Source organism: Coregonus clupeaformis, unplaced genomic scaffold (genome assembly GCF_020615455.1).
Source record: "Coregonus clupeaformis isolate EN_2021a unplaced genomic scaffold, ASM2061545v1 scaf0313, whole genome shotgun sequence".
In the NCBI taxonomy this organism is placed as follows: domain Eukaryota; kingdom Metazoa; phylum Chordata; class Actinopteri; order Salmoniformes; family Salmonidae; genus Coregonus; species Coregonus clupeaformis.
In genome coordinates this window covers 155,342-172,907 of record NW_025533768.1, presented here as the reverse complement: position 1 = coordinate 172,907, position 17,566 = coordinate 155,342, and the positions used below count along the sequence as shown (strand labels likewise).

At 49.4% G+C, this 17,566-nt stretch overlaps 1 protein-coding gene across 5 annotated transcripts in view; it reads left to right on the top strand.

The window, feature by feature from the left end:
- LOC121551415 (sterol regulatory element-binding protein 1-like) overlaps positions 1 to 17,566 on the top strand; it is a 33,860-nt gene that overhangs the window by 11,702 nt on the left and 4,592 nt on the right. For all 5 annotated transcript variants that reach the window (XM_045214787.1, XM_045214786.1, XM_041864056.2 and 2 more), the window contains 7 exons: positions 684 to 868; positions 1,099 to 1,357; positions 8,569 to 8,735; positions 11,506 to 11,674; positions 11,956 to 12,064; positions 12,422 to 12,531; positions 17,355 to 17,487. In XM_045214787.1, coding sequence (XP_045070722.1) covers positions 684 to 868; positions 1,099 to 1,357; positions 8,569 to 8,735; positions 11,506 to 11,674; positions 11,956 to 12,064; positions 12,422 to 12,531; positions 17,355 to 17,487 — 1,132 coding nt within the window. The remainder of the gene's footprint in view (positions 1 to 683; positions 869 to 1,098; positions 1,358 to 8,568; positions 8,736 to 11,505; positions 11,675 to 11,955; positions 12,065 to 12,421; positions 12,532 to 17,354; positions 17,488 to 17,566) is intronic.

The window sequence follows — 17,566 nt, the reverse complement described above, 5'->3', positions numbered from 1 at the left end:
CATTCTGTGTGGGTGTCTCCTAAACTCATTCTGTGTGGGTGTCTCCTAAACTCATTCTGTGTGTAGGTGTCTCCTAAACTCATTCTGTGTGGGTGTCTCCTAAACTCATTCTGTGTGTAGGTGTCTCCTAAACTCATTCTGTGTGGGTGTCTCCTAAACTCATTCTGTGTGTAGGTGTCTCCTAAACTCATTCTGTGTGTAGGTGTCTCCTAAACTCATTCTGTGTGGGTGTCTCCTAAACTCATTCTGTGTGTAGGTGTCTCCTAAACTCATTCTGTGTGGGTGTCTCCTAAACTCATTCTGTGTGTAGGTGTCTCCTAAACTCATTCTGTGTGTAGGTGTCTCCTAAACTCATTCTGTGTGTAGGTGTCTCCTAAACTCATTCTGTGTGTAGGTGTCTCCTAAACTCATTCTGTGTGTGGGTGTCTCCTAAACTCATTCTGTGTGTAGGTGTCTCCTAAACTCATTCTGTGTGTGGGTGTCTCCTAAACTCATTCTGTGTGTGGGTGTCTCCTAAACTCATTCTGTGTGTAGGTGTCTCCTAAACTCATTCTGTGTGGGTGTCTCCTAAACTCATTCTGTGTGTAGGTGTCTCCTAAACACCCTCTCTCAGTGTAGGTGTCTCCTAAACTAATTCTGTATAGGTGTCTCCTAAACATCCTCTCTCTGTGTTCTCCTCCCAGCTGACTCGTGGGGCTGGATGGACTGGATGCTGCCCACTCTGTTGGTGTGGCTGCTGAATGGTGTGCTGGTGGCTGGGGTTCTGGTCAGACTGTTGGTCTATGGAGAGCCAGTCACCAGGCCCCACTCTGGATCCTCCGTGCTGTTCTGGAGGCACCGCAAGCAAGCAGACCTCGACCTGGCACGGGTGAGAATATGGAGAATGTGATTTCATCCCAAATGGCATCCTATTCCCTATATAGTGTACTACCTTCAAAATTAGTGCAGTATGTAGGGAATGGGGTGCCGTTTGGGATGAAAACCATATGCATACTGTCGTAAGCACATACTGACCTTAAGACGCACACACACACCCCTTCCCCCCACCCTCCATACTCACCCCCCATCACTCTTACCCCCCTCTCCCTCCCCAAATAGGGAGACTTTGCCCAGGCCAGTCAGAACCTATGGACCTGCCTCAAGGCCCTGGGTCGTCCCTTACCCACCTCTCAGTTGGACCTGGCCTGTGCCGCCCTGTGGGCCCTGCTCCGCCTCTGCCTCCAGCGCCTGGGGGTGGGTCGCTGGTTGGCTGCCAGGGCCGGGGGGCTCCGCGCCAGGGGGCTCCGGGAGGACGCGCGTAAGAGCAGCCGCGACGCTGCCCTGGTCTACCACCGCCTGCACCAGCTGCACATGACTGGTAGGTGGAAATTGAAAACTGGACTTGGACTGTGGCTTTTAATGCTAAGGCAAACCTTGCCTACTCACTCTGAGACAAGGTTACTAGATAGTTGATTTATTTGATATTATTTATTTAAGTTCATACACCTACTGTTGCCCTGCCCACATGGGCTTACAAGACACTACAGAACAAAATAACATTTTACAAATTATATACATACAATGATCATGGCCAGTATAGCTACCATCTAACCACACTACACAACCAGCTACCATCTAGCCACACTACACAACCAGCTACCATCTAGCCACACTACACAACCAGCTACCATCTAGCCTCACTACACAACCAGCTACCATCTAGCCTCACTACACAACCAGCTACCATCTAGCCTCACTACACAACCAGCTACCATCTAGCCTCACTACACAACCAGCTACCATCTAGCCACACTACACAACCAGCTACCATCTAGCCTCACTACACCACCAGCTACCATCTAGCCTCACTACACCACCATCTAGCCACACTACGCCACCAGCTACCATCTAGCCTCACTACACAACCAGCTACGATCTAGCCTCACTACACAACCAGCTACCATCTAGCCTCACTACACAACCAGCTACCATCTAGCCTCACTACACAACCAGCTACCATCTAGCCTCACTACACAACCAGCTACCATCTAGCCTCACTACACCACCAGCTACCATCTAGCCTCACTACACCACCATCTAGCCACACTACGCCACCAGCTACCATCTAGCCACACTACACAACCAGCTACCATCTAGCCTCACTACACAACCAGCTACCATCTAGCCACACTACACCACCAGCTCCCATCTAGCCACACTACACCACCAGCTACCATCTAGCCACACTACACCACCAGCTCCCATCTAGCCACACTACACCACCAGCTACCATCTAGCCACACTACACCACTAGCTACCATCTAGCCTCACTACACCACCATCTAGCCACACTACACAACCAGCTACCATCTAGCCTCACTACACAACCAGCTCCCATCTAGCCACACTACACAACCAGCTACCATCTAGCCTCACTACACCACCAGCTACCATCTAGCCTCACTACACCACCATCTAGCCACACTACGCCACCAGCTACCATCTAGCCACACTACACAACCAGCTACCATCTAGCCTCACTACACAACCAGCTACCATCTAGCCACACTACACCACCAGCTCCCATCTAGCCACACTACGCCACCAGCTACCATCTAGCCACACTACACAACCAGCTACCATCTAGCCACACTACACCACCAGCTACCATCTAGCCACACTACACCACCAGCTACCATCTAGCCTCACTACACCACCATCTAGCCACACTACACCACCAGCTACCATCGAGCCACACTACACCACCATCGAGCCACACTACACCACCATCGAGCCACACTACACCACCAGCTACCATCTAGCCTCACTACACCACCATCTAGCCACACCAGGCCACCAGCTACCATCTAGCCTCACTACACAACCAGCTACCATCTAGCCTCACTACACAACCAGCTACCATCTAGCCTCACTACACAACCAGCTACCATCTAGCCTCACTATACAACCAGCTACCATCTAGCCTCACTACACAACCAGCTACCATCTAGCCTCACTACACCACCAGCTACCATCTAGCCTCACTACACCACCATCTAGCCACACTACGCCACCAGCTACCATCTAGCCACACTACACAACCAGCTACCATCTAGCCTCACTACACAACCAGCTACCATCTAGCCACACTACACCACCAGCTCCCATCTAGCCACACTACACCACCAGCTACCATCTAGCCACACTACACCACCAGCTCCCATCTAGCCACACTACACCACCAGCTACCATCTAGCCACACTACACCACTAGCTACCATCTAGCCTCACTACACCACCATCTAGCCACACTACACAACCAGCTACCATCTAGCCTCACTACACAACCAGCTCCCATCTAGCCTCACTACACCACCAGCTACCATCTAGCCTCACTACACCACCATCTAGCCACACTACGCCACCAGCTACCATCTAGCCACACTACACAACCAGCTACCATCTAGCCTCACTACACAACCAGCTACCATCTAGCCACACTACACCACCAGCTCCCATCTAGCCACACTACGCCACCAGCTACCATCTAGCCACACTACACAACCAGCTACCATCTAGCCACACTACACCACCAGCTACCATCTAGCCACACTACACCACCAGCTACCATCTAGCCTCACTACACCACCATCTAGACACACTACACCACCAGCTACCATCGAGCCACTCTACACCACCATCGAGCCACACTACACCACCAGCTACCATCTAGCCTCACTACACCACCATCTAGCCACACCAGGCCACCAGCTACCATCTAGCCTCACTACACAACCAGCTACCATCTAGCCTCACTACACAACCAGCTACCATCTAGCCACACTACACAACCAGCTACCATCTAGCCTCACTACACCACCATCTAGCCACACTACGCCACCAGCTACCATCTAGCCACACTACACCACCATCTAGCCACACTACACCACCATCTAGCCACACTACACCACCAGCTACCATCTAGCCACACTACACCACCAGCTACCATCTAGCCTCACTACACAACCAGCTACCATCTAGCCTCACTACACAACCAGCTACCATCTAGCCACGCTACACTACACCAACATCTAGCCACACTAAACCACTATTTAGCCACACTACACCACCATCTAGCCACACTACACCACCATCTAGCCACACTACACCACTATTTAGCCACACTACACCACCATCTAGCCACACTACACCACTATTTAGCCACACTACACCACCATCTAGCCACACTACACCTCCAGCTACCATATAGCCACACTACACAACCAGCTACCATCTAGCCACACTACACCACTATTTAGCCACACTACACCACCATCTAGCCACACTACACCACCATCTAGCCACACTACACCACCATCTAGCCACACTACACCACTATTTAGCCACACTACACCACCATCTAGCCTCACTACACCACCAGCTACCATCTAGCCTCACTACACCACCAGCTACCATCTAGCCACACTACACCACCAGCTACCATCTAGCTTCACTACACCACCATCTAGCCACACTACACCACCAGCTATCATCTAGCCACACTACACCACCATCGAGCCACACTACACCACCATCGAGCCACACTACACCACCATCGAGCCACACTACACCACCATCGAGCCACACTACACCACCATCGAGCCACACTACACCACCATCGAGCCACACTACACCACCATCGAGCCACACTACACCACCAGCTACCATCTAGCCTCACTACACAACCAGCTACCATCTAGCCACACCAGGCCACCAGCTACCATCTAGCCTCACTACACAACCAGCTACCATCTAGCCACACTACACAACCAGCTACCATCTAGCCTCACTACACCACCATCTAGCCACACTACGCCACCAGCTACCATCTAGCCACATTACACCACCATCTAGCCACACTACACAACCAGCTACCATCTAGCCACACTACACCACCATCGAGCCACACTACACCACCAGCTACCATACCTTTCTCAGAAGCACAGCATTGGTAGAATAGAAATGTCTTACTATTGTTAAGCATATAATATGAATAATTAACAAATCAGGTAAACATGTAATTTTTCTCTCACACTACACCACCAGCTCCCATCTAGCCACACTACACCACCAGCTACCATCTAGCCTCACTACACCACCATCTAGCCTCACTACACAACCAGCTACCATCTAGCCTCACTACACCACCATCTAGCCTCACTACACAACCAGCTACCATCTAGCCACACTACACAACCAGCTACCATCTAGTCTCACTACACAACCAGCTACCATCTAGCCACACTACACCACCAGCTACCATCTAGCCTCACTACACAACCAGCTACCATCTAGCCTCACTACACAACCAGCTACCATCTAGCCTCACTACACAACCAGCTACCATCTAGCCTTACTACACAACCAGCTACCATCTAGCCTCACTACACAACCAGCTACCATCTAGCCTCACTACACCACCAGCTACCATCTAGCCACACTACACCACCAGCTACCATCTAGCCACACTACACCACCAGCTACCATCTAGCCACACTACACCACCAGCTACCATCTAGCCACACTACACCACCAGCTACCATCTAGCCTCACTACACCACCATCTAGCCACACTACACCACCAGCTACCATCTAGCCACACTACACCACCATCTAGCCTCACTACACAACCAGCTACCATCTAGCCACACTACACAACCAGCTACCATCTAGCCACACTACACAACCAGCTACCATCTAGCCACACTACACAACCAGCTACCATCTAGCCACACTACGCTACCATCTAGCCTCACTACACAACCAGCTACCATCTAGCCTCACTACACAACCAGCTACCATCTAGCCTCACTACACAACCAGCTACCATCTAGCCTCACTACACAACCAGCTACCATCTAGCCACACTACGCCACCAGCTACCATCTAGCCACACTACGCCACCAGCTACCATCTAGCCACACTACACCACCATCTAGCCACACTACACCACCAGCTACCATCTAGCCACACTACACCACCATCTAGCCACACTACACCACCATCTAACCACACTACACCACCATCTAGCCACACTACACCACCATCTAGCCACACTACACCACCATCTAGCCACACTACACCACCAGCTACCATCTAGCCTCACTACACAACCAGCTACCATCTAGCCACACTACGCCACCAGCTACCATCTAGCCACACTACGCCACCAGCTACCATCTAGCCACACTACACCACCAGCTACCATCTAGCCTCACTACACCACCATCTAGCCACACTACACCACCAGCTACCATCTAGCCACACTACACCACCATCTAGCCTCACTACACAACCAGCTACCATCTAGCCACACTACACAACCAGCTACCATCTAGCCACACTACACAACCAGCTACCATCTAGCCACACTACACAACCAGCTACCATCTAGCCACACTACACAACCAGCTACCATCTAGCCTCACTACACAACCAGCTACCATCTAGCCTCACTACACAACCAGCTACCATCTAGCCTCACTACACAACCAGCTACCATCTAGCCTCACTACACAACCAGCTACCATCTAGCCACACTACGCCACCAGCTACCATCTAGCCACACTACGCCACCAGCTACCATCTAGCCACACTACACCACCATCTAGCCACACTACACCACCAGCTACCATCTAGCCACACTACACCACCATCTAGCCACACTACACCACCATCTAGCCACACTACACCACCAGCTACCATCTAGCCTCACTACACAACCAGCTACCATCTAGCCTCACTACACAACCAGCTACCATCTAGCCTTACTACACAACCAGCTACCATCTAGCCTCACTACACAACCAGCTACCATCTAGCCTCACTACACCACCAGCTACCATCTAGCCACACTACACCACCAGCTACCATCTAGCCACACTACACCACCAGCTACCATCTAGCCACACTACACCACCAGCTACCATCTAGCCACACTACACCACCAGCTACCATCTAGCCTCACTACACCACCATCTAGCCACACTACACCACCATCTAGCCACACTACACCACCAGCTACCATCTAGCCTCACTACACAACCAGCTACCATCTAGCCACACTACACCACCATCTAGCCTCACTACACCACCAGCTACCATCTAGCCACACTACACCACCATCTAGCCTCACTACACAACCAGCTACCATCTAGCCACACTACACAACCAGCTACCATCTAGCCACACTACACAACCAGCTACCATCTAGCCACACTACACAACCAGCTACCATCTAGCCACACTACGCTACCATCTAGCCTCACTACACAACCAGCTACCATCTAGCCTCACTACACAACCAGCTACCATCTAGCCTCACTACACAACCAGCTACCATCTAGCCTCACTACACAACCAGCTACCATCTAGCCACACTACACAACCAGCTACCATCTAGCCACACTACGCCACCAGCTACCATCTAGCCACACTACGCCACCAGCTACCATCTAGCCACACTACACCACCATCTAGCCACACTACACCACCAGCTACCATCTAGCCACACTACACCACCATCTAGCCACACTACACCACCATCTAACCACACTACACCACCATCTAGCCACACTACACCACCATCTAGCCACACTACACCACCATCTAGCCACACTACACCACCATCTAGCCACACTACACCACCAGCTACCATCTAGCCTCACTACACAACCAGCTACCATCTAGCCACACTACGCCACCAGCTACCATCTAGCCACACTACGCCACCAGCTACCATCTAGCCACACTACACCACCAGCTACCATCTAGCCTCACTACACCACCATCTAGCCACACTACACCACCAGCTACCATCTAGCCACACTACACCACCATCTAGCCTCACTACACAACCAGCTACCATCTAGCCACACTACACAACCAGCTACCATCTAGCCACACTACACAACCAGCTACCATCTAGCCACACTACACAACCAGCTACCATCTAGCCTCACTACACAACCAGCTACCATCTAGCCTCACTACACAACCAGCTACCATCTAGCCTCACTACACAACCAGCTACCATCTAGCCTCACTACACAACCAGCTACCATCTAGCCACACTACGCCACCAGCTACCATCTAGCCACACTACGCCACCAGCTACCATCTAGCCACACTACACCACCATCTAGCCACACTACACCACCAGCTACCATCTAGCCACACTACACCACCATCTAGCCACACTACACCACCATCTAGCCACACTACACCACCAGCTACCATCTAGCCTCACTACACAACCAGCTACCATCTAGCCTCACTACACAACCAGTACATTTCTCCTTCTCCTCCAGGCATTGTGAACAAACTGAGCAATCTCAAACATTCCCAGTCTGAAACAATTTCAAAATCACACAGTAGGCAAATTCTCTCCTCTTCAGTACTACTGTCCAATACAGAATTATCCACTAGCTCCCTACTCCTACGCACTTTGTGTAGACCTTAGAGGAGTGGATAGGTGTTTTCTGTGTTTGTTCAGCCAAGCTGTCTATAATCAACGTGTGTGTGTTTGCAGGTAAGCTGGGCGGTAGCCACCTGTCTGCCGTTCACATGGCTCTGAGTGCTGTAAACCTAGCAGAGTGTTCAGGCTCCTGTCTCCCCGTGGCCATGTTAGGAGAGGTCTACGTCTCCGCAGCCTTACGAGTCAAAGCCAGCCTACCCAGACTCCTTCACTTCTCCTCCGTGAGTCACAGAGTTACGTTATCAAGTGGTGTGTTTGATTGTGAGAGAGAGAGAAGGAGAGAGAGGGGGAGATGGAGAGAGGGTTAGATGGAGAGGGGGAGATGGAGAGATGGAGAGAGGGTTAGATGGAGAGATGGAGAGAGGGGGAGATGTAGAGAGGGTTAGATGTAGAGAGGGGGAGATGTAGAGAGGGTTAGATGTAGATAGGGTTAGATGGAGAGATGGGGAGATGTAGAGAGGGGGAGATGTAGATAGGGTTAGATGTAGATAGGGTTAGATGGAGAGATGGGGAGATGTAGAGAGGGGGAGATGTAGAGAGGGGGAGATGTAGAGAGGGTTAGATGTAGAGAGGGGGAGATGTAGAGAGGGGGAGATGTAGAGAGGGGGAGATGTAGAGAGGGGGAGATGTAGAGAGGGGGAGATGTAGTGAGGGTTAGATGTAGAGAGGGTTAGATGTAGATAGGGTTAGATGTAGAGAGGGGGAGATGTAGAGAGGGTTAGATGTAGATAGGGTTAGATGGAGAGATGGAGAGAGGGGGAGATGTAGAGAGCGGGGAAGAGGGAGAGATGGAGAGAGGGGGAGATGGAGAGAGGGGGAGATGTAGAGAGGGTTAGATGGAGAGATGGAGAGAGGGGGAGATGTAGAGAGGGGGGAAGAGGGAGAGATGGAGAGAGGGGGAGATGGAGAGAGGGGGGAAGAGGGAGAGATGGAGAGAGGGTTAGATGGAGAGAGGGGGAGATGTAGAGAGCGGGGAGATGGAGAGAGGGTTAGATGGAGAGATGGAGATGTAGAGAGCGGAGAGATGGAGAGATGGAGAGAGGGGGAGATGGAGAGATGGAGATGTAGAGAGCGGAGAGATGGAGAGATGGAGAGAGGGGGAGATGGAGAGAGCGGGGAAGAGGGAGAGATGGAGAGAGGGGGAGATGGAGAGAGGGTTAGATGTAGAGATGGAGAGAGGGGGAGATGTAGAGAGCGGGGAAGAGGGAGAGATGGAGAGAGGGGGAGATGGAGAGATGGAGAGAGGGGGAGATGTAGAGGGGGAGATGGAGAGAGGGGGAGATGTAGAGATGGAGAGAGGGGGAGATGTAGAGATGGAGAGAGGGGGAGATGTAGAGAGGGTTAGATGTAGATAGGGTTAGATGGAGAGAGGGTTAGATGGAGAGATGGAGAGAGGGGGAGATGTAGAGATGGAGAGAGGGGGAGATGTAGAGATGGAGAGAGGGGGAGATGTAGAGAGGGGGGGAGATGTAGAGATGGAGAGAGGGGGAGATGTAGAGAGAGGGGGAGATGTAGAGATGGAGAGAGGGGGAGATGTAGAGAGGGGGGGAGATGTAGAGATGGAGAGAGGGGGAGATGTAGAGAGAGGGGGAGATGTAGAGATGGAGAGAGGGGGAGATGTAGAGAGAGGGGGAGATGTAGAGATGGAGAGAGAGGGAGATGGAGAGAGGGGGAGATGTAGAGAGAGGGGGAGATGTAGAGAGGGGGAGATGTAGAGAGGGGGAGATGTAGAGATGGAGAGAGGGGGAGATGTAGAGATGGAGAGAGGGGGAGATGTAGAGAGAGGGGGAGATGTAGAGATGGAGAGAGGGGGAGATGTAGAGAGAGGGGGAGATGTAGAGATGGAGAGAGGGGGGAGATGTAGAGATGGAGAGAGGGGGAGATGTAGAGAGAGGGGGAGATGTAGAGATGGAGAGAGGGGGAGATGTAGAGATGGAGAGAGGGGGAGATGTAGAGATGGAGAGAGGGGGAGATGTAGAGATGGAGAGAGGGGGAGATGTAGAGATGGAGAGAGGGGGAGATGTAGAGATGGAGAGAGGGGGAGATGGAGAGAGGGGGAGATGTAGAGATGGAGAGAGGGGGAGATGGAGAGAGGGGGAGATGTAGAGATGGAGAGAGGGGGAGAGGGGAGATGGAGAGATGGAGAGAGGGGGAGATGTAGAGAGGGTTAGATGGAGAGATGTAGAGAGGGGGAGATGGAGAGAGGGGGAGATGTAGAGATGGAGAGAGGGGGAGATGTAGAGATGGAGAGAGGGGGAGATGTAGAGATGGAGAGAGGGTTAGATGGAGAGATGGAGATGTAGAGATGGAGAGATGGAGAGAGGGGGAGATGGAGAGAGGGGGAGATGGAGAGAGGGGGAGATGTAGAGATGGAGAGATGGAGAGAGGGGAGATGTAGAGATGGAGAGAGGGGAGATGTAGAGATGGAGAGAGGGGAGATGTAGAGATGGAGAGAGGGGGAGATGTAGAGATGGAGAGAGGGGGAGATGTAGAGATGGAGAGAGGGGGAGATGTAGAGATGGAGAGAGGGGGAGATGGAGAGAGGGGGGAGATGTAGAGACGGAGAGAGGGGGAGATGGAGAGAGGGGGAGATGGAGAGAGGGGGAGATGGAGAGATGGAGAGAGGGGGAGATGTAGAGATGGAGAGAGGGGAGATGTAGAGATGGAGAGAGGGGGAGATGGAGAGATGGAGATGTAGAGATGGAGAGAGGGGGAGATGTAGAGATGGGGAGATGGAGAGATGGAGAGAGGGGGAGATGGAGAGAGGGGGAGATGTAGAGAGGGGAGATGGAGAGAGGGGGAGATGTAGAGATGGAGAGAGGGGGAGATGTAGAGATGGAGAGAGGGGGAGATGTAGAGATGGAGAGAGGGAGAGACTGACTATGACTATATTGTGTGATTTGTTGCTCAGTGTATCGTGTGTGTGTCTGTCTGTCTGTCTGCCTGCCTCTGTACTCACTCCTGTATCTCCATGTCTCTCTCCATCCCTAGCGTGTGTTCCTGAGCAGCGCCCGCCAGGCGTGTCTCTCCTCCAGTGGCAGTGTCCCCCCGGCCATGCAATGGCTCTGTCACCCTCTGGGCCACCGCTTCTTTGTGGACGGGGACTGGGCCGTCCGCAGCACACCCAAAGATAGCATCTACAGCCAGGCAGGGAACACCGGTCAGTACTGTAGACACACCACACAGTGTCTGCTTCCCAATTGGCACTTTTTTCCCTGGTTTATAGTGTACTGCTATTGACCAGAGCCTCTCAGAAAAATTAGCATTGAGAGGCTCTATAGGTCGACAGCTTATGTTTTAATGAAAGGAGACATTAATATAATCTGTCATGGAAACTGGTTATGACGAAAGCAATATGGGCAACACATGTTTTCATTGTCTAAATTGGTTGACATGACTATGCTAACCTCAACCCTAATTCTTCTCTCTTTGTCTCCTTAGTGGACCCTCTGGCCCAGGTGACCCAGGCCTTTAGGGAGCACCTGTTGGAGAAGGCTCTATACTGTGTGGCCCAGCCCCGGGGGGAGAAGACCCCCAGTGATGGAGAGGGGTAGGTGCAACACATAGCCAAATAGTGTTATCAGGTTATCTGTAGAAGTCTTAAAAGTTGCCCTTATCAATCCCATTGAATTTTAGCTAGTGGTGCCTAAGTTAGCTGACGTTTGTAGTGGCTGTAAAATTAAAATAAAAAAGTCCCATAGGCTACTTTCAGGGTGTGGAGAACCATCTAACATTGAGTTGTAAAATACAGAATGTTTAATTTATTTATTCATATTTTAGGCCTTCCTTTGTCTTAAATTGTCTAAAATCCCTTTTTGAACAAGCTAGATCCTATTATGTGTGTGTTTTCAAGGCTAATAGTCTTTTAAATACTTTTAACTAACTAAGCTGTGTGTGTGTTCCTCAGGGAGTATGCAGATGCTCTGGAGTACCTTCAGCTGTTGACTAGTGCATCAGACGCCGCCGGAGCCACCACCCAGTCCTTCGCCATCGGATCCAACATGGCTACCGTCACTGGTACGACTCCTGGTCTTATATTTATATGTCAATATGCTGTGGTCCGAGTCTCACCTCAATCACCTCTACGGTTCAGGCACAATACTGGGTGTATCTCAGTTAGGGTGTACATGACGGTGTATCTGTAGTCTAAAGTGGCTTCCTCTCCTTATCTGCTTTCCTTCATTCACACTGATCTTCAGTAACGTGAGTGAACACTTGTCTGGCTACCTTCTGACATTGCTTCCTCTGATCCCTGTATTGTCAAATCAGTGCAATCAAAGACAAGGATACAAGGAGAGGAAGCCACTATAGACTGTTGAGATGCCCCCTTTCACCACCTCCCTCTCTCTCTCGCTCCTTTCACCACCTCCCTCTCTCTCGCTCCTTTCACCACTTCTCTCTCGCTCTCTTGCTCCTTTCACCACTTCTCTCTCTCTCTCTCTCGCTCCTTTCACCACCTCTCTCTCGCTTCTTTCACCACCTCCCTCTCTCTCTCGCTCCTTTCACCACTTCTCTCTCTCGCTCTCTCGCTCCTTTCACCACCTCCCTCTCTCTCGCTCCTTTCACCACTTCTCTCTCTCACTCCTTTCACCACTTCTCTCTCTCGCTCTCTCGCTCCTTTCACCACCTCCCTCTCTCTCGCTCCTTTCACCACTTCTCTCTCTCACTCCTTTCACCACTTCTCTCTCTCACTCCTTTCACCACTTCTCTCTCTCTCTCGCTCTCTCGCTCCTTTCACCACCTCCCTCGCTCTCTCACTCCTTTCACCACCTCCCTCTCTCTCTCGCTCCTTTCACCACTTCTCTCTCTCTCGCTCCTTTCACCACCTCCCTCTCTCTCTCACTCCTTTCACCACCTCCCTCTCTCTCTCACTCCTTTCACCACTTCTCTCTCTCTCACTCCTTTCACCACCACCCTCTCTCTCTCACTCCTTTCACCACCTCCCTCTCTCTCTCACTCCTTTCACCACCTCCCTCTCTCTCTCACTCCTTTCACCACCTCTCTCTCTCTCGCTCCTTTCACCACCACCTCTCTCTCTCTCTCTCGCTCCTTTCACCACCTCTCTCTCTCTCTCGCTCCTTTCACCACCTCTTTCTCGCTCCTTTCACCACCTCCCTCTCTCCCTTGCTCCTTTCACCACCTCCTTCTCTCTCTCGCTCCTTTCACCACCTCCCTCGCTCTCTCGCTCCTTTGACCACCTCCCTCTCTCTCTCGCTCCTTTCACCACCTCCCTCTCTCTCTCGCTCCTTTCACCACCTCTCTCTCTCTCTCGCTCCTTTCACCACCTCTCTCTCTCTCTCGCTCCTTTCACCACCTCTCTCTCTCTTGCTCCTTTCACCACCTCCCTCTCTCGCTCCTTTTCGCTGAGAGGAGATGGGAGGTTAAAAGAAAAGGCGTTGTCCCCTGCAGCGCTCAATTCTATCTTCCAGTCCTGTCAAGTCTCTAATCACCTTGAAGAAGTAGCTAGTCCTGTCAAGTCTCTAATCACCTTGAAGAAGTAGCTAGTCCTGTCAAGTCTCTAATCACCTTGAAGTAGCTAGAGAAGGAAGAGAGTTTGAAAGGAGACCTTTCTTGGCGTGGTGTTAGATTTCCCAGTCAGCATAGCTGTGTGTGTGTGTGTGTGTGTGTGTGTGTGTGTGTGTGTGTGTGTGTGTGTGTGTGTGTGTGTGCGCATTTGATTTGATTTATTAGGATTGCCATTGGCCGACGCCAATGGTGACAGCTAGTCTTACTGGGGTCCGACACATATCGAAAAATACATTACAGACAAAATACTTTACAATTTACATACATTTAAAAACATTAACATGTAGTGTGTGTGTATGCATCTATCAGGTACACATACATCAGTACATACACACAAGTAGGTCACATGGGGGAAAGATGTTATGCTGCGAGGTGTTGCTTGAAACCAGGTTTGCTGTTCACTTGCGCTATATAAGAGGGAAGGGAGTTCCATGCACTCATGGATGGCTCTGTATAATACTGTACGTTTCCTTGAATTTATTCTGGATTTTGGGACTGTGAAAAGACCCCTGGTGGCATGTCTGATGGAGTAAGTGTGTGTGTCAGTGCTGTGTGTAAGTTGACTATGCAAACAATTAGGAATTTCCAACACATTAATGTTTCTTATAAAAACAAAAAGTGACGCAGTCAGTCTTTCCTCAACTCTTAGCCAAGAGAGACTGGCGTGCATAGTATTAATATTAGCCCTCTGATTACAATGAAGAGCAAGACTGGGCCAGCTGCAGCTTAACTAGGTCTTTCTTTGCAGCACTTGACCATATGACTGGACAATAATCAAGATAAGATAAAACTAGAGCATGCAGGACTTGCTTTGTGGAATGTGGTGTCAGAAAAGCAGACATCTCTTTATTACGGACAGACCTCCCCATCTCTACAACCATTGAATCTGTATGTTTTCACCATGCCAGTTTACAATCCAAGGTAACACCAAGTAATTTAGTCTCCTCAACTTGTTCAACAGCCACACCATTCATTACCAGATTCAGCTGTGGTCTAGAACTTAGTTAATGATTTCTACCAAATACAATGCTCTTAGTTTGAGAGACTGGTCACCCATTCCAAAACCGACTGCAACTCTTTGTTAAGGGTTTCAGTGACTTTATTAGCAGTGGTTGCTGATGCGTATATGGTTGAATCATCAGCATACATGGACACACATGCTTTGTTTGATGCCAGTGGCTGGTCATTGGTAAAAATAGAAAAGAGAAGGCTGCCTAGAGAGCTGCCCTGCGGTACATCACACTTTACATGTTTGACATTAGAGAAACTTCCATTAAAGAAAACCCTCTGAGTTATATTAGATAACTCTGAATCCATGATATGGCAGAGAGTGAAAAGCCATAACACATATGTTTTCTCAACAGCTGGTTATGGTCTATAATATCAAAGGCTGCACTGAAATCTAACATTACAGCTCCCACAATCTTCTTATTATCAATTTCTTTCAACCAATAATCAGTCATTTGTGTCAGTGCAGTACATGTTGAGTGCCATTCTCTATAAGCATGCTGAAAGTCTTTTGTTAATTTGTTTACAGAGAACTAGCATTGTATTTGGTCAAACAATTTTTTCTAACAGTTTGCTAAGAGCTGTCAGCAAGCTGATAGGTCTGCTGTTAGAGCCAGTAAAGGCTGCTTTACCACTCTTGGGTAGTGGAATGACTTTGGCTTCCCTCCAGGCCTGTGGACAAATACTTTCCTCTAGACTCAGATTAAAGATATGACAGATAGGAGTGGCTATAAAGTCAGCTACCGTCCTCAGTAGCTTTCCATCTAAGTTGTCAATGCCAGGAGGTTTGTCATTACTGATCGATTACAATTAGTTTTCCACCTCTCCCACACGAACTTTACAAAATTCAAACTTGCAATGCTTTTCTTTCATTATTTGTTTATATATGCATGAATACGATGGCTCACTGTTTGTTGTCATTTCCTGCCTAAGTTTGCCCACTTTGCCAATGAAGTAATCATTAAAATATCTGGCAACATCAAATGGTTTTGTGATGAATAAGCCATCTGATTGGATGAAAGATGGAGTTCAATTTGTCTTTCTGCCCATAATTTCATTTAAAGTATTCAAACTTTTTTTCCATCATTCTTTATATCATTGATCTTGTTTTCATAATACAGTTTCTTCTTCTTTTTGTTGAGTTTAGTCACATAATTCTCAATTTGCAGTAAGTCAGCCAGTCAGATGTGCAGCCAGACTTATTAGCCACTCCTTTTGCCCCATCTCTTTCAACCATACAGTTTTTCAATTCCTCATCAATCCATGGAGCCTTAACAGTTCTAACAGTCAGTTTCCTAACAGGTGCATGTTTATCAATAATTGGAAGAAGCAATTTATTGAATTCATCAAGTGCAGCGTCTGGATGCTCCTTATTAATCACTTCAGACCAACAAATATTTTTAACATCATACTCATAAGAGTCGCAGCAAAATCTTTTGTATGATCTCTTATATACTATTTTAGGCCCAGCTTTTGGAACTTTGGCTTTCCTGGATATGATCACTGCATCCAATGGGTACGGATACAGCTTTAGAACAAAGTGCTACACATTTCCTTTCATATTTGTTTTTTATGCATGAGTACGATGGCTCACTGTTCATTGTTGGCATTTCCTGCCTAAGTTTGCCCACTTTGCCAATGAAGTAATCATTAAAATAAATGGCAACATCAAAAGGTTTTGTGATGAATAAGCCATCTGATTTGATGAAGATGCGTGTGTGTTGGCCCAATGTTAAGCAGTGGAGGTCATCTCCCTTGGAGAGATGTGGCTATCAGTATAGCTGCAGTATTAGCAGGTTGTGACCACGCCAGAGAGGGAACAGATTGAAACTCAGGTCATCATCACCAGCACCTGGATTTGCTCATGTGTGAAATGGAGAGAGTGAGGGGGAGAGAGATAAGAGAGGGATAGTGTCTGTGTTTCAGCATGTCTGTCGCTAACACTTTATTTGGATAGTCCCAAATAGATCGTTTGTAGATGTTCAATAACTGTCAACATCATGTCAACTAACTATCCTCTAACCTTGAACCTAAATTTAACCCTAACCCAAAACTTAACCCTAAGTGTAACCATAACCCTAAACTTAACCCTAGCCCGAACCCTAAACCTAGCAGTAATTCTAAACTTAACCCTAAACTTAACCCCAGCTAGCTGTTGTGTATCAACAGAGTTACAGTTTATATTTTGTATCTCTAGATCAGCTATAGGAACTATCCAAATAATAACCTGTCTGTCTGTGTGTACTTTCTTTATTGACATCTATCTCTCTGTGTGTGTGTGTGTAAACCTTGTCTGTGACCTCCAGGCTGTGACCCTCATTCCAAATGGTGGTCGTCGGTTGCCGTGGTGATCATTAACTGGCTCCAAGGAGATGACGCAGCGGCCGAGAGACTGTATCCCGCCGCCGAGCACCTGCCCCGTAGTCTACAGACGGCAGAGTGAGTACACACACACACACCCACACACACACAGCTGAGGGACTGTACCCAGACAACTCCCCCCCCCACACACACACAC